Source organism: Protopterus annectens, chromosome 5.part0 (assembly GCF_019279795.1).
Source record: "Protopterus annectens isolate FY-2018-M chromosome 5.part0, PAN1.0, whole genome shotgun sequence".
NCBI classification, from domain to species: domain Eukaryota; kingdom Metazoa; phylum Chordata; order Ceratodontiformes; family Protopteridae; genus Protopterus; species Protopterus annectens.
This window is the reverse complement of record NC_056735.1, coordinates 285,103,556-285,128,656: the sequence shown is the minus strand read 5'-3', so window position 1 is coordinate 285,128,656 and position 25,101 is coordinate 285,103,556. Positions and strand designations below refer to the sequence as shown.

General features: G+C 38.7%; 1 protein-coding gene across 7 annotated transcripts in view; it reads right to left on the bottom strand.

Moving 5' to 3' along the window:
* SH3KBP1 (SH3 domain containing kinase binding protein 1) overlaps positions 1-25,101 on the bottom strand; it is a 1,961,420-nt gene that overhangs the window by 993,327 nt on the left and 942,992 nt on the right. The window contains exon 1 of one of the 7 annotated variants that reach the window (XM_044072268.1): positions 3,927-4,050. The exons of the other annotated variants lie outside the window; for them this stretch is intronic. Within the exon in view, the coding sequence (XP_043928203.1) occupies positions 3,927-3,941 (15 nt within the window). The 5' untranslated portion in view covers positions 3,942-4,050. Of the gene's footprint in view, positions 1-3,926; positions 4,051-25,101 lie in introns of those variants that run through there. 7 annotated transcript variants of the gene reach the window in all.

Here is a 25,101-nt window from a genome sequence, read left to right as displayed (position 1 = left end):
GTAGACATAGCTAAAGAATGCCTTGTAGTTTTCCTTGACCTGGAAGACCATATTCACCTCAAATTTGGCTTTGGTCAACTTTATTTGTCCTCTAAATTGTTTGTTTAGTTTGATGAGAGTGCTTTTATCCTGCTGGGTGCAATATCTTCTCATTTTTACCATGGTTTTCTTCCTTCTGTTATACAGTGCTTGTATATGGCTTCTGCGAAGAGTTCCACATAGGCAGCAGTGTTCTCAGGGTTTATGGGGTCTTCAAATTTTATCATTATTATCAATATTATCATTTAATAGTAGAAAGTTAGCTGAAGAGTAGTTCTTGAATATTCCTGGGTTAGCTTGGGTTCCAGATTTTCTACTTTAAAGGAAACCATTTTGTGGTCTGACCCTACCAGAGAAGACATTACACTAGTGGGTGTGCAACACTCTCCCATACTAGTGAGGACCAGATTCCATATTTTTGCACCCCTGGTCAGTGTTTTGACAATGTGGTCCAGGAAGTCTGAGTTTACAAAATCCAGCAATCTGTGTGACTGTATGTTTGGTGTCATATATGATTCCCAGTTAATAGGGGGGTAATTAAAGTTATCCAAGAATATGGTATTGGGTTGGATGGTGAGTGTTTCCAATAAGTTTAAATACATGGTATGGGTTTCTTGGGTCATAGATGGGGACCTATAGCTTACAAGGAAGTGCTATTGGATTTTGCACATGGTGATTTGAATGTGGAAAAGCTCAAGTGCATTGTCCTGTTTAACCAGCCTTGAGGTATATTTATTTTTGATGTAAACTGAGACACCTCTACCTTTAGTCCCTGTCTGTATAGCAGTTGGCCTAAATGTGTGGAAGGCATTATTGGCTTACACTGCACTGCCAGTGTGCTGTCCATGGCTTTATACCATGTCTTGGTGACCGCACAGATAGCTGCGTTCTCTAAGATGAGGAGAGCTTGTAGGGAGTGGAGTTTCTTGTTTAGACTCCTAGCACTGAGCAGCTATACCTCTAGATTTTCTTGGTTTTGATTTGCTACGTTGGATGTACTTTCAGGATGGCATTGCCTACAAAAGACACTATGGAGGAGGGCAATGTTTTAACAAATATTCAAAACCCTAGAAGGGAAAGGTGCAGACCATCCCTGACAAAAAAGTGTGGCCTGTTGACCACCTCCTTCCATGCTGGCAAATGCTGCATCCACTTATTATTAAAGTCAGGCATCTTCTTTTTGTATTATGGCATCAGTCCAAACAGATTTACTCAAAGCAGAAAATAAAATGCAAAAGCAGTGCCAGACAATGCAGAAAACCAATTGCCAATTACATTCTAGATGTTGGGTGCAAGAAATGCTCAGAAAACAAGTTGTTCTGTCTTCTTTCTTTCACTCTAGGATCATAAATCAAAATTTTTCTGGCTCAAACAATAATGACATGAATGCTGTAAAGAGAAAGATCATCTACTTTAGTGTCAGAAGCCAGGCGCAAATGAGTGGGCACTTAGTCATGAACAAGTGGAAACTTCATTTTCTGTATGCCACAATAAGTGGGTGAATATTCTTGCAACTAAGAGCTTTTACAGAAACAAATAATTTAAACACTGTAGCTGCAAAATAAAAAAAACAGTACACTATATTTAAAGTTGGAGAAGAACACATATGAAGACAATGATAAATACACTGACACTCTTGTCAAACACTGTCAAAGTTAACAACAATTTTGACAACAGACATGCTATGTGAAAGGGCACACCAATCTAAAGGGAGAAATTGTAAAGCACGTCATCCTTCATAGATACAAGGTGCATTTTGGGAATGGAAAAAACATAAAAATAGAAAAGTCATATTACCATAGCTGCCTATGCCTATATACTGCTGTGAGGTATACAAATTAAAAATAATGGTACTGATGAAGGAATGCTAGTACTAAACAGAATATCATGGTAAAACAAAAATAAAGTGTTTTTTTTTTTCAGGTCTTGACTATAGTGGTCCTTTAAATAAAGTAGACATCCTTCTCGGTTTTGATTGCTTTCCTTGTGCCTTTCTACTTTCATCTGTACTTTTCCCTTTTACTTTCTAAATTATGTACCTTTTCATCCTAAACTTGAGAACTACAATTACTTTCTTATTTTCACATAAATGTTTGTGCTTTTGTGATGACTACCTTGATGAAGCCCCATTATTTTCCCACAATATCTTTTTGTCTGTTCAATTCAATTTTCTTTGGTATCCACCCATTTTTTTAAACTACTCCCTCCAATACCAAGTATTTTACTGCCCTTTGACTTGGTTCTGTGACTTACCAATGTTAATATGACTCCAGCTCTATGGCAATGAATTGCTCCAGAACTACTACCTACTTCTGATCAGAGATTGGGTATCTATCTTCATTTAGGTGTACCATGTCTACGACTGGTAAGTGCTGGATGGGTTCTAATACTACAAACCTGGCTATCCAATAAGAATCTCACTCAAGGTGCTTCAGAAGAGAATATTGCAGTCGTCTGCAGAAGCACTGCAACAGCATTTTGTACTATTTACTCACTTCATTGCTGATCTTGGGTTACTCTCTCAGAAGCTAACTGACTTTAGGCAAAGTTTTGCCTATGGAATACAGCCAGTCCATGACCACAGTTCATACTACATTAGATCCATCCTCTGCTATTTTGCCACTGACATGAGCCTGTTTTATTTTTATATGCTGTAATACTATGTGTATACATTTACGTTTATGTTTAATCTTCCTTGTGGTTTGTCTCCTCCACATCATTACAGGGAAGCAAACTACTAACACAATTAAAGCCTAAAAATTACTGCACAATTCTAGCCTAGTATTACTGATTTTGTCAATTTACTACACACCAACTAAACTTGATGGTCTACCATTTTTTGCAGTATGGTTTGGTAGCAATAGATTCCTTATAATTTCTGGAAATTACTGATAATTCTATAACTAGCAAGGAATGTGTCTTAAATTAAACATACTACTCAATAAAGTCATGACTCCATGAGCTACAGACCCTCAACTCCACAACAACAAACATACATGCGTACCCTACTTCACAGTATCCATATACTTCTGTTACTTTATCTGAATGTATGACTGATGTAAACAGCTGGGACCATGGTTGCAAATGACATTTTTTTTTCCAAGTTAAAAAATACGAGTGTTCTACATCTAACAACATTTTCAAAGTTAAAATAACTTTTATATGAGAATCAGAACATTCATATTCCCTAAGATAAGAGTACCAAGTTACAAAAATTACTGAATGCTGAACTTGGATTACTCTGCCAGCCCCACATGCATGCGATCTAAGTAAATTATTCAATCAGCCTATAGTTGCTGAATGGGTTCTTAAAGCTAATGGGCTGCCCAAGTTTTAACAACATATAATCAAATCAAAAGCCTTAAACCTAAGATTTCATGAATACACCATCCTACAGAACATATCCCTGCACACAAGCAATGGTCTCATCAAAGGACAAAATACTGAGAAGAAAGAATATTTAAAAGCAATACAAGCAACTTCTATTTATGGTAAACACAAAACCTGATTTAGTTTTCTTTAAAATAACTGAACATTTATGCCACTTAGAACTTCTATTTCTATTTTAAATATGGGTCTCCATACACCACACAGGTTGTTTACGTACTCTACAAATGCTTGACTAGCATGTAATCACTGTTATTAGTTAATTAATCAGCACAGCAGTTGAAACAATGTTAATTGCAGAGTAGCTTGTTTCAAATCACTGTAACATTCTACGTGAATTATGTCCTAGAAGTGGAAACTGTATGTACTGAGCAAGGAAAATGTAACAAACAATGAGGGACATTAATATAATAATAATAATAATAATAATAATAATAATAATAATAATAATAATAGTTTTATTTTATAATGAAACAATAAAAAAACTTGACAGAACGTACTTGATCTACATCCATCCTTGCCTGCAACTTCTCAAATAATTAAAACAGGCCTCGAGCAGTTATAGTTCAATCCAAGTCACAGAGTGCACAGTCTGACAGCTGCTTGTATATCCTTTTCTGAATTATTATGTTTTTTTCCAGCCTTAAAGAACTAATGGTAGCACAAAGCCTATGTATTCCTTTAGCCTGTACGTTTGTCACAGATTATACTAAATGACATCAGAAGTCACATAAAACTCACTCTAATTCTCAACAGAATGAGTCATTTTATTCATTTTGGAACTGAAAACAGGAAGCTGTAATAGCATCAGATGGGCACCCACTAACCAAATAGCTGTTTGTTAAATCAAGCATTCATTTTAAATGCAATCTAGCAGCATTTGCAGCTGAAGTGTGGTTTGCATGCTAGGTGGTAGAAAAGCAAAGCTGCATAAGTAAGCATTATTTAAGCGATTATATTTTCTTCTTTGCATTTCTTTTCATTTGCACACATAAAAATAATTCAAAACAGTTTACTTACCAAATGATAAAGAAACAGTGCAAATGAGACATAAAAAGCCTGATCCAAATGAACATGTTCAAACAGATCTAAGGGAGAAGTGATGTCTTCCTAAATCATAAATAACTTCTATAACAAACTGCCAAATTGTAACTTTATAAATGTAAACATAAAAAGAAAAATGATTTACAAAAGTTGCATATCTTGTTTGCAAAACTTCAGTAACAGCTCACTGTTTTTTATCAAACTACTGATCCTGGCAACAAAGCTAAACAGAGTACTCCAGGCTTCCTCATCCCTAGCAAGACCCTCTAGCCCATCCTATGTTATACCTAGGCAGGCTTTGAGGCATATATCCCTCAATGAATCCAGGGTCTGTATGAAACTACCTCCCACTGAGCCATGTCTCCTATACCTACTGAGAGAGGCACTTCAGGAAAATCCATATCAGGTGCCCAAAACACATCAAGTGGCTCCTCTCAAATGGAAGAGCAATGGCTCTGTTCTGAGACCTTTATAGATTACTGGGATCATCATAGAGCCATGTAAACCATTTGCTCCTGTAATCTTATCATTTGGTTCACTATGCAAAGCACACGACCACAGGTAAGGATAGAGAGACTAATCTTTTATTTAACCATTTTTCATTCCTAATGCCTACTGACCACAAAGCTTTCTTCTCATCCAGCTACTGAGATGGACGATGATCTAGGCAGCCATCAATATTTTTCTATTTTACTGCCTGTCCCTTATCACCCTCTTAGCAGACCTGATGAGTGCACTAAATGGAGTTGTGGGTCCTTTGAATATACATGTCCATGCAGATTCACACTTGTTCAGCACATACATTTTGGTCTTCATGCTGTGCTACACACAACCTCGAGCCTCTTTTGGGTGTCAGTATCATAGTGGTTCAAGTCTCATTACTCAACACCAGATGGATAAACTAATGACAGCTGCTCTATCCCACTCTGCCTGGACAGCTCTATCAGCTCACAGACCACTAATCAAACTTGGGTTGTGTGTGATGCAGCTAAGATTTCATTTGTCTGCATTACAGAGCTGACATTGGGATGGGGACACTGACTGACAGTAAAATGGTAGCTCTGACCAATGGCTAAGTCCTCACTGTGTCACGATAATCCAGAATAATGCTTTCACTGTACCCACCCACTGGACCATCTCCTGGTTTTCTCTACCTTCATTTGTGAACATGAGTCCAAAATACTTAAATTCTTCATTTGCAAAGAACAATGTGCTCTAGTCTAGGACAGAGCCATGTCCTCTATTTACAGGAATTTTTTTTTTGTATTATCTCAGTAGCTTCACATTTAACAGCAAACCAGTTCATTGCATGTTAAAGATGAAAATCACTTTTGTTTAAGACTGTACGTGATCAGCTGAAAACAACAATAATATGATCCTCAAGTCCCAAACTAGAGGATCTCCATGCTTTAGCTGCATCATGATATTCTGTCCTTGAAAGTTGTGAAGAGGAGAAGAGAAAAAAACTTCTAGCATTTGGAGAAAACAAACGGCACACAGCAGCAGTACTGGGACACCAAACTACTGCAGCAACTCCTACAGAGCATTCCAGTGAGTGTGTATATCTGTGTGTGTGATCACACGCCTGTTCCAGGTTCACAAGAAACACACAGTACCTGCAAACACACGTGAACCTTCTAATTTCTCTGTGTAAGGACAGAGAGTTGATTTGCTTTTCCACTGCCAGGACAGAATCCATAATGTTTCTCTTGAAACAAAGGCCTGACTACTGGAAGAAGTCGCCCTTTCTACATCCCAACATTTTTCTCAGGGAGAATAAGGAGTGTGACCCCCCAATAAATGGGCACACCCTCCTGCTCCTTTCATGAAAAACTGAGACAAGCACCCCAGTTTGCTAATCCAGCACTTGTTTTTGCCTTCCCCACATAAGTAAAAAGGTATAACCTTAAGACTCCAAAAATGTCCGTTGTCTTCAGCATTTTTAACCAGATTTCATCCATCTCTGCAGCCCTTCCTAGCAGATCTGTTTAATGACTGTAGTGAGCTTAGCTACAGAAATGGAGTCAGTCTCACCAGCTGCTTATGGCACTGTCCCTTCAGTGAAGGCATGGTCAGCAGTTACAGAAGTGACCCTTTATGTTTACCACCATTCTACTCTGCTAGACAATCTACTACCAGCATTCCTCTGTTCCTTTAAAGTACTCTTTGTACCCCTCTTACCTCACCTATAGCAGTCAAATCACTCATCTGTGAATGTGTATGGAAGCCTAAACTTTGAAACCAATGCTGATAATGAACACTGTACTGCAACTGCTCTACTTATATGGAAAGTGAGATTTTTCACACATATCTCACTCTCTATCTCTCTAGTTGCTGATTAATTAAGTCCTATACATATGTCTGTAACATGTACAATGCAAATATCATATGCCTGTACTAAAACACCTCTACCTGGCTGTTCCTAATGTTCAAGGTATTTTATTTCTTTTGTCTTTTGGTTTAATAGTTAGGACTAACTATTCAATGGTGTAATATGCACTTTCTGTTTTATAACTGTTAGCTGATAGCTGTTCACATTGTTTTTATCAGTCTTATACTCCTATTTATTAGTGAAACCAAATATAAACACAACGTATGTGTATGCATTTTGTGTTGAGCTGTTCTCCCCAGGCTTTCACTAAAAAGAGGCCTTGCACCCAATTGGATTATCCCCAGTAAAAAATACAGATAAATAAATAAATAAATAATTGTGTCTACCTCCAAATACTTTTCTCATTTCAGCCCTTGTGTTTTTCAACATTTCTAAAAACAACCTTTTTACACTGAATTGCCAGGCGGTTTGTTAAAGCCTGTAAGTCATTCAAAAACTGAAGTAAATAAGAAGTTACTGGCTATTTGTTATTTAATTATTTAAGTATACTGCTGGACTTAATTTGTATTTTAACATACTGACATGAATAAAGTAGCTTTGTAGGTATATCATTTACTAACCTGGATAAAGACTTTCATAGCCTTATAAGGTAAAAGATATTTAAAACCAGAGGAAGAGAGGATTAAGGCATAATTTACTTTTCAGCCATATCTGCAAGTACATATGGAACCCCTTGCCTTACCCAACCCAATCAACTCTTTCGCATAGCAAACTTTGTTGACATACAAGGAGAAAGCTCTGACTACCAATCAGGCAACCCACGCTCTACTGGCAGCTTGGGCAACAGCCAGCAAACAGAAACTGGATTCCACTTTAACTAAACACTAAGCAGTTAGTGAGCCCAGAAATGGAAACCTGAATATCAGAGGTACACTGCTTCATAAACATAAAACCTGCGGTGGTGGTGCTGCGGTAGCATTGTCACCTCACAGTAAGACGCTGTCCGGTTCGATTCTCAGCTAGTGCGTCTTCTGCGTGGAGACATGCGCGAATGGGCGTACCTTCATTGAAGGTTGTGCTTCAGAGCTGGTAACTCGGCACATAAAAATCAACTACCAATTATTAGCGGACTGGAGTTCCGCTGTGGCGGAAACGGGGAAAAGCCGAAAGACACAAACAAACTGCTTCATAAACATATGTTTTTTGGGGATGCAGCCTTAAAAATTTTCACAAGGATAAAAGTTTTAGTATCAGCCCAAGAACTAAAAGATATATACAAGCAGTAATACTGACAACATTACTTTTATTAAGTTGCTTTGACTATGGTATATTTGTTGCCTTTATTTTACTGTGTCCTATGGCAATTTTTATGTGTGGTTTATTACTTTTTTAACAGGAAGGTATTACTTTTAAGTAATGCATCTTTAAGTTTACTTGTGTGACTGACTTTCTGTTTTCTGTTTGTGTGGTGATAGTCTTTTCTGCACACATATTTTTATTCACTTCCTATCCCTACCTACATTGTTTCATTTCTTGTTTGTGGGGTCTATGCTTTCACTTTCATTAGGAGATTATCTTTTAGCTTTCTGGATGCCTCTTATTCTTCCTGATTAGGTAATATATATTTAGTGCTTTTATTACTATAAAGTTTACATATATATATATATATATATATATATATATATATACATAGAGTAGTTTTATTGCTTTTATTCCTATAAACTAAACTACATATCATTAATGTCATGGTCCTGATGTCTGTTTTACCTCATTGTTGTTTCTTACAAAAAGTTAGCAATACAGTTGAACTAAGGATATTTTTCTAGTGTTTAATGATTTGTTGTGATGATTTAATGTTGTATTTGAAAGGAAGATTTCTATATTTCAGTTTAAGTCTACAAAAATACTTTTCAAGATGATGGCAATTTGTTTTTTGAGGGTTTTCTGGATACTTAGTGATATTTTGACATAATTTGTCTTCTGAAAAGGATTCTGATTTTAGAAAGCTTTATGCAGAAATAATTGGAAATGATTAAGGCTCTGAGCTCTCAGTCAGTGTCCTTTATCCCAAGGACCAAGGTTTAGTTGCTCTTTCCTCTCCATTTGAATACTGTGTGACTCTGTGCAAGTCACTTAAGCAGAGAGTACTCCCAGCTTGACAATGGAGAAAAGGGTACTTGTTTCAAGTGGGTTTACACAGTTAAAAATGAATAAAAAGTTGTATATACGTGGCTGTGTGTGTGTGTGTGTGTGTGTGTGTGTGTGTGTGTGTGTGTGTGTGGATCTATGTATATATATATATATATATATATATATATATATATATATATATATATATATATATATATATACACATATAGTTAAGGGCTCAGACTGTCAAAGGTTTGAGCACTTAGACATTGACTCTACAAGATTAAAAAAACACACACATATATATATATATATATATATATATATATATATATATATATATATATACATATATTATTTATTTAACATTTTTTAACCGGGAAAGTCTGACTTGGAACTAAGCCAATTTTCAGTGGAGGCCCGAGGAGAAATGCTCCAGATGCATCTTTGTAACATGGGAGGAAAGTGGAGCATCCAGAGGAAACCCACACAAACACAGGGAGGACATGCAGACTCCGCACAGAAGGCACCTCAGCCGAGAATCAAACCGGAGAACCTCTAGCTGTGAGGCGACAACGTTACTGCTGCACCAATATCTGAGATCGCTCTATAATAGGAAAAAGGAAAATTCCCTGTCCCCAGTGTGCAAAGATCATGCACAACCAAATAACATCAAAGTTCAAAAAGTGACAGACAGGTACATACATATACATGCAAACACACACGTGGGAGCACACACACACACACACACACACACACACACACACACACACACACACACAAACACACACACACATTATAAATATCTATATATATATATATATATATATATATATATATATAAAGAATAAAGGTTAATTGAAAAAAGAACTGCTGAACATCAGTTCACGGAGTCCCGTATTGCCACACTTCTGCAAGTGTCCATTGCAGCGAATGCACAGTGCATTCTCTGATACGTCTTTGATGTAACAAACAGAAATTGCAGTACAGTGCAGAATGGGAAATATATCCTTTTCCTCACTGTAGTGCGATCTAAGGGTTGGAATATATAAGTTGTAGGGGGGTGGGGGTGCAGGGAGCTTGCCCCTCTGCATAAACATGAATGTCAGTTTTGTGCAGTACTTTCGTACTGCTGTAAAACAGATAAGTAAGTGTATACGTACCACAGTACTTTATTACCTATTATTTTGCATTCAGCATATAGCCACCTGCAGTTGTTTTGGGACGCTATATATTAAAGGTGAATTTTGATTTGAGGTTCTCAGTTGGAAATGAAGTGCACTACTGGTGTCATGTTACTAAATTGTTGTGATGAACAAGGGATTACTTACACAATGGTGCGAACACTTGAGGAATCCAAGCATGTCAAAAAATACCGAATTTGTATCCAGATGATCCATTTTCAACATTCTCACCTACTAATTATGCATGACATCACACAAGTGATTCGAACAGATAAATGTATTATATAATGATTCTAATAGTTACAACATAACACATTTTGCAGTAAGCATAAAGACACCTAACATGGTGGCAAATTTATAAACTCACTCACATAGCTAGCTAGCAAGCTAGGTAGACTGAGAGAGAAAGAGAGCTCAAAACAGGTAGTGCAGTCCCGTGGTACTCAAACTAAATATTAAAATGCTAACACAACAAGGATGGGAAAGACAAGCAAGGCTGACTGCAATGTATTCTGACTGTTTCTAATGCTGCAGTTCAGAAGAATAAACCATCTTAAGCATAGTCTTAGCTCTGTTAATTGGTAGCAACATATAAAATAACTGTAGTACTCATCCAGAGAATCTAGCATGCTATTTTGCAACTCACTTTTTGTCCTTTATACATATACACATCCTATTTCAGACTTTTTAAAATGTTTTAGCTTATCTATGAAGCAATGACACATTCTAATAAACAAATAATCTTATAATAATTCCGAAAATATGTAGAGATATGAGAGGGCATAACCCTTTCCTACCTGGATGGTTGTCCAGCAAAAGTTGTCCACCTCTGATCCTAGTTTGCATGAATCATGCAAAATTCTATTTTTTGAGTCCTTGATTTTGCCTTTCCACAGCTGACCATTAGCCACTCCCAGGCTCCTCCTATCCACTTGATCTACCAGATCCACTTTAGCCTAACCAAGACTAATCCCAACTCACCTGCGGGGCCAGCAAGGACAGTGAAGAACCTAAAGCATCACCGTACTACTGCCAGGTAGAGATTTGCCTAATTCCCCACTCACCCTGTATGCATCCAGTACCACCCTGCAGGTAGGAGAAGTAATGCAGCTGACATCAATAGGACATCCTGCCCACCCTCAGACAGCACCATAGTGTTGTTTCCCCATTCTTCACCAGGGAAGTCAGACAGCATGAGTGTGCCCTGAGCGCATGCACTTCCCTCCTCCCAACCTGTATGGGAACAACCATTCCTTCTTGTCTGAGCCATCCAGCACACAAGCTACTATTCAAACTTAGGTCACCTTGGCCATAGTCACGTCTTTATATCTCTATACCACTGGCACAGACTATGAATGATGTAAAATGTAACCATTCCATCAGCAGACCATTCTAGAGCATCATTATATCAGCAGGTCAGTTAAATTCTTTTCTGTTGATCTACTACATTAACAGGCTAACAAACAGTCATTTTGGAGCTCTCTAACATCAGCCACACAGATAACAGCCATTATCAAACTATGCTACATCAGAAGGTCAGCTAACATTCATTTGTCAACTTAGCTCCATCAGCAGGTCTTCTAGCAGCAGTCATTCTGGAGCTCTGCTACATCTGTGGGGCAGCTTACAGCCATTCTAGAGCTCCACTACATCAGCAGATATCCTAATAAATATTCTGGAGATAGAATTATCAGATAGTTAACATTTATTCTAGAACCTCACCAGATCAGCATGATATCCCTCAGTCATTCTGGTACTCTGCTACATCAGCAGGTCAGCTAACAGTCATTCTGCAGCACCACTACAGTATCAAGACAGACAAAAGTCATTGTGAAGCTCTGCTACATCAGCAGGCAGCTAACATTCATTCTGCAGCCCCACTGCATCTTCTAACAGCCATTCTGGAGCTGTGCTACATCCACAGGAGAGATAACAATTATTCTGAATTTCTGCTATATCAACAGAGATCCTAACAATTATTTTGGAGATCTGCAACATCATCAGATCACATAACATTTATTCTGGAGCTACATCAGCAGGTCAGCAAACAGTCATTCTCGACTGCTGCTATTTTAGTAGGTCACTTAGTGATTCTGAAGTCTAGTACATCAGAAGGCCAGTTACCAATCAATCTGAAGCTCTACTACATTAGCAGGCCAGCTAACATTCATCCTGGAACTCTGCTAGAGCCAGATAACAGTCATTCTGGAACTCCACTGCATTAGCCAGCCAGCTGCCAGTCATTCTGGAGCTCCACAACATCAGTAGTTTAGTTACCAGTCATTCTGGATTTTCACTACATCAGCTGGGCAGATACCAGTCATTCTAGATCTCCAGTACATCAGCAGAATAGGTGCCAGTCATTCTGGAACTGCACTATATCAGTAGGTCAGCTAACAGTCATTTTGGAACTCATGAAAAAAAGTTGAAAGTTACAGAAACATTTTAACAAAAGCAGTAGGTCAGAAAATGAGTTTGATCAAATGGGAGAAAAAATACAAGTACAGTGGTGAACTCAGAGGGAAAATACAAGCAACACTTATGGCAAAATGTGACGATAACAGGCTTAACATGATGAAACCGTAAGTAAGAGAATAATTTATACGGAGTGCTGCGTCATACACAAAGTGACTCATGCAGCTGTACTATTCCAAATAAAGAGTTTTGCTCAAAATTTAACAAATCTGAAATCACATCATATAAAACAACACAGGACCATTTATTAGATACAAATATTAAAGATATGCCTTGTAACAACAACAACGATGGCAGCAGCAGCAAACCAGATCACCAATGTCAGGAACGTGCATTCCAAGTGCAAAATCATTCTGCAATGTATTTAATTCACATAAACTGAAACATCTCACACCTGCACATAAACTTACCAAATTAACAGCCCACAATAACCACGTAACGGATGACTAACACCAGTGTGGAGGCATGTTGGTGCAGTATTTTCATAAGTTTATAAATAGGCATTAACACTTGTAAAGGGGGAAACTGTCACATGAAGGACAACCCAAAGCTTTGAAAAGTAAAGGTAACAAGGACACCATACTCCCTAATGGTTTCATCAATGGCTGAATAAAAAACTCTTGCAATCACTTCTGTAACAAAATATGAGATAAGTGTACCTGCAACTGGTGATGCAGGCTTGTGCATTCAGCTTATCTGTAAGCTTATCAGTTTCCTTTCCTTATCATCGCTTATTCCACCAAGAACTTCAGGTTCCAACATGGAACGCATTTGTCTGGTCTAGTGAGAACAGTACTAAGGCATTTCATGACTGGCTTTACAGAAAACAGCTTGATACACTGTATCAACAGAATCATGGCATAACAGGCTTCTCATTAAATTAACACTGCTGATAATATTAAGACCTTTAAAGTATGGGAAGACAGAAAGTACCAAATTTACTGCACAAAAGACAAGAACAGATATAATCAATATGATTCAAAGAGTTCTGGGATACATGTTCATAGGTTCATAAGAGATTACTAGGCTAACGGCTTAAGGGCCCTTACAAGCCTGGACAATATAATCCAATTTTACCCAATATATGGTCCCTAGGGGCAAGAGGATGACATGAATTTGCGCCTGTGCGTTGAGTATCGTATAGATTTCCCCTGTCCATAAGGGACATATGCACTACCCCAGGTGTGAATTTGTGATTTCTCCATCCATTGATCTAAAGTGTGTTTGAAGAGGGCCAGGGAAGGGCTCCACTTAATGTGAATAGGAAGCCTGTTCCAAAGAAGGGGCAATCTCTGAGACACATATAAGTCTTGCCAGCATGTATTGTTTGAGTCGCTAAGTGTAGATACCTAGGTCGGGTGACCCTTGTGCTGTTTGGGTGTGAAGCAGCTCCATCAGGGCTGGATTTGTGAGTGCCTTGTAGGTCAGGCATGGGTCACCCCTTAATAGTCAGTAGGAAACAGAGTAAAGGGATACGGCTTTTAGTCTATCCACATAGCTCATGTTGTTTACACTCTGTATTTTCTTTGTGAGGAACCTCTGAGGTCACTCCAGCTGGTGTAAGTGCCTAGCCAAGTACAAGCCAAATGGCGCACTGTACTTAATTATTGGTATAATATGGGCTGAGTACAGTGGAACTATAATTTCCTTGGATCTGGATGCCATACCTTTACTTATAAGTTGTGACACATAAAAGGACTTTTTCACCACTGTGAGTTCGGGCTATCTATCTGTGTGCCTAGATCTGTCACCTCTGAGTCTACTCTTAGGGGTATGCTACTGATGTTGTAATTTGCAGGGTTATTTGACTTCCCAAAGGGTATTATAATGCTTTTTTTGCATTTATTTTAGGCCATGGTTCTGGCACCAGTCATTTGTCTGATCTAGACCCTCCAGAAGGATATCTACATCATTGGTGGAATTCAATGACTGGCCCCCGGTAAAATTCCAAAAATAATTGATATTTTCTCACTGTAACATATTTTGCTGACACCGCTTGATTATTTTCCAAATGGGAAAAACTCACTAGATGCATGTTCTCAGTCTGAAAGGTAAGCAAGAAGCTTAGTTCTGATGAAGTGGCTTGCTCAGTGCCAAAGTGTGGAGGTCATGGTAATCTGCATTAGGTCAACAGAGGCATACTCTATTTACAACCCCATTGCCTTCATTTAATACAGTTAAACTACTTTAGGATGGAGACAAGATATTCTATGCTTTTTCCTTACATTCAGGTACGGCATTAGATATAGCGGCTGATGATATGTGGCATTCTTATTTAGGGGGAAAAGCCAATAAAAGCAAACATATAGCAGTGGTGGATATGACACAAAACAGGTTGCAAAATGAAAGGTTGCAGACAGAGATGCAAAAACAAGGTAGTGCCATACATTAGCTAAATACAGTCAGTTTACCCAAATTTGATCTGTTTAGAAGTTTAGAAGCCTGTGCAGTAAAAGAGAGCTACAGATGCCAACAAGTAATCTAAGCTAGATTAGCCAGTTATCAAATCCAGGGCATTAAGAAATTTAGAAATCCCAGAATATGCCATGTTTAAGAAGCAAAAGCTGAGCAAAAGCATCAACGTAGCCTTTTGTATGAGGTTAGGTACAGTAATACTTGAAAATGAGAACATTACAAAAAAAGTAGCTGCCATTCTAGGTATGGAAACTTCACCCATTGCTAAAAAATGCAAATGTGAATTGCATAACAATAAATTTGGTTTTCCGAATAGTTTTTCCACACTCTGACAAAATTCCCTTTAAATTCCTTTTTTGATGACTACTCTTCAGTCACCTGTTTTCTAAATGGTCCTGCAGTTGCAGCTCAGGTGTCACTGTGGAAATGCACACCCATGGTGCTCAATGTGCTCATCCTGTTGGGTTTGCCTATCACACTTCTTATAATTTTAACATATAATCTCTAAGTCTCTAAGTCTCAATTATGCAGCGTCATTGATGTTACTTATCTAGTTCTCATCTAGCAATGAACTCTGTTTATATTTTAACTTCGGTAAATGCTTTTCCACTACTGACTTTACTTCCACACTAACTGTACTACTCTAAATTTATGTGAAGTAAACTGTCTGTATTTTTATTTTTATCAAAATTGCACATTATCTTTATTGCTGTCACTTTATTTTTATTTTGTGAAACTCTTCTTCAGGGCTCAAATAAAAATGAATTATATTTGTGTCCTTGGGTCCTCAGATATCTATCTATATATCTACATCTATATCTATATATCTATATATATATATATATATATATAGTGTATATATATATATATATATATATATATATAAGTGTGTGTGTGTATACACACACACACACACACACACACATATATATAATATATATATATATATATATATATATATATGGGTCTACTACTAATGCCCGAAACGACGATTCCCCGACGGAAAACTCACCGACGCCAGATGACCGACAGGTAAGTGTACCGACAGGGTGATTTGCCGACAGCGGAAAGACCGACAAGGGAATGTGCGATCGCGACGCGGTGTGCGATGGTGACGGAGTTAGGAGCGGTCAGGTAAGTGCTCGAGATTGTGGGATGTCGGGTTAGGCTGTGGGAAAGGTGAGTGTGTGTTCGTGTCGGAGGTATGGTTCGGGTAAGGTAAGTGTGTGCTAGTGAGGGACTGTAGTTTAGGGACGGGTTAAGTGAGTTAGGGTTAGGGTGCAGGTAGGTGATGTGTGCGTTAGTGTCGGAGCTTGGGCTAGGGGTGGGTTAAGTGAGTTAGGGTTAGGGTGCAGGTAGGTGAAGTGTCGTTAGTGTCGGAGCTTGGGCTAGGGGTGGGTTAAGTGAGTTAGGGTTAGGGTGCAGGTAGGTGATGTGTGCGTTAGTGTCGGAGCTTGGGCTAGGGGTGGGTTAAGTGAGTTAGGGTTAGGGTGCAGGTAGGTGAAGTGTGCGATAGTGTCGGACCTTAGGGTTAGGGTTTGGGTCAGGGCTAGTGTGTATGCTATGTAGTGTCGCGTGTTGTTTACATTCCGTGTGTCGGTGTAATGGTGTTCGGTGTAATGGTGTTCGGTGTTTTGCGTTGTCGGGTTTGTGTGATGTCGGTCATCTGGCGTCGGGGAGTTTTCCGTCGGGAAATCGTCGTGTCGGTAATTAGTAGTAGACCCATATATATATATATATATATATATATATATATATATATATATATATGGTTACCTGACTTTCCTGCAGAAACACAAAACACCGAACAAGCGAAACCACGAAACCGACAAACCCGACAGTACAAAAAAAAAAATTCTACCCGACGATAAAATAACCGGCGGTACACAAACACCAAACCTTACTTCACACACACCACACACAACAAAACACACAAAACAACAAACATCCAACATTCCCACACAAAACAAACACACCAAAATCCCTGCAACCCAAACTACACAAACCCCAACTACACACCACAACCCCTAACCCTACTAAACCCCCTACGCTAACTTACCACAACCGCAGAACCTAACTTTGACCCTCTCTTCTAACCCCTAATCCAAACACCTGACCAGCTCACCCGCCTACTCACACAACCGCACCTAACAACTCACTTATCCCTACCCTTGCCCGTTTCCCTAACCTTAACTTACACTACCACCCTACTCACCCTAACCTACCTACCCCCACGTCCTACTTACACCGCCCTTACACACCCCTAACACTAGTCACTTAACATACATTTTTCCACATTCATCGGTCAATACTTTTCTAACGTCGGGCCACTACCGCCTGTCGCGGGTCTTCTCTTCTTCGTCTCTCTTCTGGTCTTCTGCACTGTCTTGTCGATTCTCGGTTCTCGCGGTCTTCGTCGTAGCGTCCATATATATATATAAGTATCTTTCTTTGGTTTACCAACAAAATGTGGAACTGCAGTTTGACAAAAACGGGTTGGTCGAACATGTGTTCTCCTAATGCCGGTAAAGTTGAAGAGAGAATTCTAATGTCAACAGAAACTAGACTCAAGACCTAGAAACTGACTGGAGTTAAAGCAGAGCAGTTCAAACTCAGAGCTCTATCACCTCAGGAAGAGGAGGAAATGGATGGAGCCAAAGAAGAATGACACCACCTCAAAACAGCATTGTGAATAATGTACAACAGGCATGCGGCCAAGCCAGGTACGGAAATGAGATGCGTAAGGAAAGCCGGTGGAATACAGAAGTCCATAAAGTTATCAAAAGAAAACATAAACATAGAAATGTCTTATTTGTAATGTTGAATGTAGAAAGTAGACAAGAAGCAAGCTTCATGAGTGTAAATGTAGATGAACAAGATATCTGCACATTGCCATTATATCCCAGCCAAATCACCAGATGCTTCCCCCTACATAGTAGCCTGCAAAAGTAGGTGACTGGAAAACATTCACCCCAGTGGTTGGCAGAATGCCCTGAAACCATGGCCATCCCCAGGATGCATACTCCATGTTGATGTTAAAGAATACATAATGCAACCATAAGAGGAGAGGCCTGGCAAAGTCATTTCCCCATCAACAGCAAGTAGGCTGTGTGGCAATAGTGCTGTTAAAACAAGTGACCACTTGTATGTATCCATCATGCTAGGAGACTGTAGGCATCAACTCATGTGATGCTGACATATGGAAAGAACTGTGTGGAGTATGGAACAGTGGCTGCTTTCAGTGGCAACACTGCATTTTGTTACTGCATCAGCTCTAATGCAGCATACAGCAGCTGAGATTTCATCTTTTATGTTGATGAAATGAAGAGGAGGTTGATAGGGTTTTTGTGACACCTTTAAGTGGGGATTTAGATGTTACCTTGTATTAGAAAGAATTATGCTGGCAACTGAGGCTTAATGCTACTCTTTTGCCTGACATTAATGATAATGTTTCCATTTCTAGTATATTAAAGATTGAAGCTGCTACAGTTTAATTATTTATATCTTATTATTTTATTACAAGGCAATGGTCCCCAGTTTTTATACGTGTTTGTCTTTATTTATGTTTTGGCCAGTTTTATCCTTGTTTCTTATGCCTCATTATTATGTTCAGCACTATGTCTTAGTTAGTTTAGTGTTAAAGCACAGCTTGATTAGTGTTTTACTGTTACCATGGTAGCTGACTAATTGTATTCTTTGACTGGGTGTGTGTACATACTGTACTAGTTTTAGTTTTCTGACACTCTGAAGAAGTATATTTTAAGACAAATGTGCTCAGGTGTGTTACCTGGAAATAAAAGCTTTTTGTTCGTGTTCTTTGGTGACTTTTATTTTTATTTCATTCTCATGTGTATCATTGAACCTGCACTAACATCCACCATTACCTTAATCTACCTACAGTCCAGATGCTCTTTACTGCTACCTCGGCTCACAGTGTAGGTCCCATCTGTGCTCAGAGCATTAAGCAGCACTTCATTCTCCTTGATGAAGTTTACCTTGCATTTCCTTAAGGACATGACCTGTGAACAACATAAGCATACTATAGTGATGACATGGGGTCTATATCACATAGTCGAAGTTTTATAACTTCAAACATGTAATGTTCGAAACATTATATTCAAAGTTACAAAACTTTGACTATAGATAAACAAAAACAATGGAAAACAAAATAAACTGCTTTAAGCAGGGGGGCAAGCACCCCTCACCCCCCACTACTTAAATATACCAACTCCAAGATCGCACTCCATTGAACAAAATGGAAACTTCCACTTATGGAGATTTTTATTGAAATGCTAGAACTTTTACAAATTCGAACTTATGGTCTCGACCATATGAGGTTAGAACTTGTAAAAGTTTGTCTACATGATAGGAACCCGATGACAGGCGATAGTGGACAAATGCTACTGTACAACATCTCTGAGATATTTTTACTGGTACCCATGGTCAAAATTCTGTGCAGCCTAATTCCTGTATCCAAAACGTGTTTTTCTTCTTAAGCAGCTGAACTGCATAATCTGGTATTACAATGGTGGACCTTGTATGAGATGATACATAAAATGTATCCAACATACCCCTAGACATAATCAGATATACATCACAGGATTCTAATAATTGTTGCATCTGAAACTGTGTCCATGTGCCACTATGTTATGCATGCGTTATAGAAAGATCTACTGTACCAGACTGAAATGCAAAAGCCCTAAACACAATACCTCATCCTGGTCTGCATGAAACCCATTACAAAACATTCAAAACACATTGACTTTAGCATGGACATTACTTAATTAAACCAACATTTAAAATCCACTACTACCTTCTGTAGTCAGTTTATGGAACTCTCTGTCAGCTTAATGGCTGATCCTTGCCTGATGCCAACTGGAAGGAAGACATTAACATACAAGAACAATGAAAAGACTTGTGTTTTATTTCCTTTTCTGTGTGTTTCTACTATGTTTGCATAATTGTAATGTGGTTAAAGTGTGTAAAAACATTTGCATCTCTCGTGTTTAAACTAAACATGCCAGCAATAATGGAGAAGTTGCACTTAACTGGAGGTACCTATGAATGACGATTTACTTCTGATGTATGTCTGAAATCAATGTTTTAGATTAAATACTGTAAATGGGCGTGCCTTCGTTGAAGCTTGAATGTCGAGCTGGCACCTCGGCGTTCGTGAAAATCTACTGCCAATCATTAGCGGACCGGAGTTCCGCTGTGGCAACCCCTAACTGGGAAAAGCAGAAAGACCAACAACAACAACTTCTGATAGAAATATGATAGTGTACCAAGCACAACCTTTATTACACAGATAGTGTACAATTTGGAAGTCAGTGTAACACTGAACTGCATGGGTGTGTGTGTTTTACAACTAATTTGGAAATGTAATAAATGTGAAATTTAAAAATAAACTGACAGCAAATTCAGTGAAGGCTGCATGCCTTTGTGAATGCTTTATACACATATTTCCCTCCCACACAATATCCAGTGACATGTTCAATTTTACAGCCCGTATCTGCCCTCAAGACTAGATAGCAAAGCATCCACCGGTGCAAATACATATTTGCCCTTCTTGGCTAAGATGGAAAGCATGCCAATCACGTACCTGCTATTGTAGTATTATCCTGTCTATAATATCTCTCTTCTCTTACCTCTCACTTCCATCAAAATGAATTATGTGTCGGTGCTCTTATGGTATATTTACCACTATCTTCTATTTTTCCACTGACAAATTCTTTCTCCCTTATTGGGTCTCCATCATATGGGAAGTAAAGGAACCGAGGAGAGACAGCCTTCAAGTTCATCACCTTCCCTTTACACCTGCTTCTGCTTGATCTGACAGTAGCTTATTAAGTTAAAAAACACTCCTCCCGGCACCTCTTCTTTTTCCATCATGCTTCTCTAGCCCTCTTCCTTCCTTGTGCTTTCTTAGACGTCTTACTTCTACTGTGCGACTGGCTCCTCCTCTGTCATTAATGGCTCCTCCTCTACTAAATTTCCCCTACACCCCCCCCCCCCACCACCACATCCAGCTGAAATATAGCTAAGGTGGCACCACAGACCACAGTTTTTGCCTTTTTTCTTTTAACTTAAATGATGATCTATCTTTGAGCACCCGTTGGTTGACTACCACCCCCAAAATTGTGCTGACCTCTTGCATGAGCTGATCTTACTTCAAGAGGCATTCACTCTCTTACCTTCTCTCTCTCTCTCTCTCTCTCTCTCACTCTCTCTCTTTCTCTCTCACAAATCTTCTCAGTGTGCAGGACATAAGGCCAAACTAGTCTCCTTCAAATGTGAAATTATCCATTCTGTTTGGTGTACCTTGCATGATCATAAACCTTCTCCTACTTCAAACACACTATGACCACCTCTGCCACTTGAAACCATCATATAAGCTCAATGAATAGATGGCAGTTCAAGTGCAGTTCAGGTGGCAAATACCACATGTTCCTCTTCTGACAGCCAAATCCAGCATTTTCATCACCAACACAGACCTAAATATACACGCTTTGTCATACAGAAGTGAAATTTAACAATCAGATGTCTAGAACACTGCTTTTACCCCACCTGCACTCTGCCCACAGTGTTTGTACAATAGTCAGAACTATCCTTTGTGGGTGATCCTGAATTTTAAGCCCATGTTCAATAACCTCATGGGTGTCTCTTTATGAAGCCAAATCAAGTGAATGTTGACTCACCAAGATATATCTTCCCACTCCTCCAGCTTGGTAAGCACCTCCATGTTGTTCACTTCATTTCCACAATACCTATGACTTGCTGCTGCTGTAATAAGTTTTGATAAGCAGGCACTTCTCATGTCAGCATTTTCACCTAACCCGTCCTTCAGGTCTATCCAGATCTCCTGTAACATTACGATAAGGTGGTGACATCAGGTGTACAGCTGATGAGAAGTGAAGCATCACATTTTGGAATAAGGATGGCACAGGTTGGGAATTACACTGTAGATATTACATCCTGATACAGAGGTTAAGTCTGTTTTATTGATGGACACTGTAAACAGTGTGATATTTAGCCAAGAAAGTGACGTGGACAGGTAGAGAGAATGGCCCAGTGATGGTGAGTGCTAAGTTAAGAAGAGTACGGTTATGCATTCATGAAGCAGAGACTTCAAAATGGACTCTCCTCTAACGGTAAGAGATTTTACGTAGTTTTGAGAAGGACAGCGACAGATTGTATATCATTCAAAAAAGCAAACCACTGCGCAAGGTGGGAAAATCAGTGGCCAGGGCAACAAAATGCTGAAGAAATGTACTATCAAAGGTATCAACCTCAGAGGCTCTGCTAAGGCTAGACATAGACTAATTTGCATTATTATGATGTGCAAACCTGAAAAAGAACATATGTCTCATAGACAAAGTGCAGAAAAAGTCACACAATATGATATAATGGATGGAGGATTGGTCTATGGCAATGTGCTAGAAGTCCCAAACATACACAGGTTGCTAGACTTGATAGATGTTACCTCTTTCCATCAGAATATTTTTATGAACAAAGTAACAAGGCTAGAGTGACAATACCAACATCTCCTAAAATAAATGGTGCCAACATTTCATCAAGTCGGTAATGATTCAGTACAGTCTTTGGCAGTGCTTAGGAACTCAAAAAGGAGAGCTATAATAACCATTCACCAAGTATTTGGAAATTATCATTACTTACAAGTTATGCAAAGTCTGAAGAAAAAAAATGTTTCACAGCTAATATCACACAGCTTTCAAAAACTGAACTGCAAGCTTTTTTCATTAACAAATCATAGACTGGGCTACTGTATCATTAGGCTACCATGGCATTTAGAGAAAATGGCATCTGTTCTGCCTTAGTTTGTTTCTAGTGAAGTACTCTGCTAATTCATACAAAGTAGTATTACAGTAGTAAAGAAATGGTAAACAGATTTGTTAGGTATGGAAGGGTTAGGCTACAAGGTACACTCCTGAAAGCAAAACTAAATCCAACAATCGGGTCAAACGACAGTCGCCAGTGAAGTTCAGCAAGAATTTCTCCTGTGAGCAGATATTTAATCTATTTATATGAGAAAGTCATAATACTTGCAGTTTGAGCACTGTATTGCTAAGGAGCAAAGAAAGCAAGAACTGAAGACACGAGTATGATGAACACAAATTACCCATTTTTCATGGCAAATTTTAAATAATTATATATAAACACATCTACATTTATCTGTATATAGGCAAATGCACACACACACACACACACACACGCACACGCACACACGCACACACACATATATAGAATCATAAGAACTACAAGGCGAGTAAGTCTGAAGACCATGTGCAGTTTGACAAATACCACCCTAAAGATGTTTCCCCACTTCCAGGAAATCAAAACATACCAGGCCAGAGATGAACTTCCAGAAGGATTAGGCTACAAGGTACACTCCTGAAAGCAAAACTAAATCCAACAATCGGGTCAAACGACAGTCGCCAGTGAAGTTCTGCAAGAATTTCTCCTGTGAGCAGATATTTAATCTATTTATATGAGAAAGTCATAATACTTGCAGTGTGAGCACTGTATTGCTAGCAAAGAAAGCAAGAACTGAAGACACGAGTATGATGAACACAAATTAACCATTTTTCATGGCAAATTTTAAATAATTATATATAAACACATCTACATTTATCTGTATATAGGCAAATGCACACACCCACACACAAACACACACACACACACACACACACACACACACACACACACATATATAGAATCATAAGAACTACAAGGCGAGTAAGTCTGAAGACCATGTGCAGTTTGACAAATGCCACCCTAAAGATGTTTCCCCACTTCCTGGAAATCAAAACATACCAGGCCAGAGATGAACTTCCAGACAACAATCCAACTGTTATTAGTTGTGCAGGAGGCAGAGGTGTAGCTCTGCCTAACATGCAGGGACAATTTGGTCCAGAGATGGGGCAACAGTTAAAGTATTAATCTGCCCCTCCAACAGGTTTTAATTATATATTGCTAGGGGGTTCAAATCTTTGGTTCACATATTTGTGTAGCTGCTCTCCCTGCAAATGTATAAAAAATTGAACAGGGAGGGTGGTGCTTTGATGGCACAGAATGCCAGACAGGTTTTCAAGCAAGAGTCTATAATAAACACGAAGTACAGAGACAGGGCTTCTAAGTTTGTCTTGACAAGAAGGTATTTTAGGGCAATAATATTTTTCATCATTATGCTTTCGGGCCTTTCTAGCTGTATGATACACCTGGCTAGAAACATGCCAAATGTGATAATGTACTGGAAAACAGGTCTAATTAGGTCCGCGTATAGAGATGCAGTAGCATCCTTGGACCTACATGAGATATCACTGGAAATCAGTTATGCCAGACAGAAGGATTTCCTAACTAATGTTTCAACACGATGGCCAAAAGTAAGGGCACTACTGATCGGGGTGCAGTGATCCCCAACTACTGTGTCCTCATGGAATGGGGTACTGATTATGCTGTAAGTTGTACACAAGGGGGATGTTCCAAAGGCAACAACACCTTCATGCATTTAGCATAGCTCTCAACCTTCCATCTCCAAAATAAGGAACACAAGCCCTCATAATGTGGAACAAATGGGCAAAATGTGAAACACATACTAATGGTTACTAACAACTTCTACTAGCAAGGCCATAGGATGGTTAAAATATGCTGGTTTTACTGATAAAGAAGATCTTTTAATGAATTAATATGCTTCATTTCTATTTACCATGGATTTCACTTAAAAAAATTCCTAATACTGAATGTGTGACACAGTCTTTCAATGTGGAACTTCGAGGAACATGAACTTTTTAAGACCCCAAATGAGGTACATTCCTCGTAATGAGGTACACTTGAGAGGTATGGCATTTAGTTTCAGACCTTTCTCTCAAACTTTCTTACACCTTTGTTCCTTAATGCCACTGCTTTTTTGGTGACAGTATTGTTCATATTGACTAAATAAAGTATGCAAAATACAATATGTTTAGGCAGTACAATTTATAAGTAGTAATATTACATGATTTACAATATGTATTATTACATGAATGCGAAGATTCATTTTTCAAACCATTTCATTACAGTCTTAAGCTGAATTTC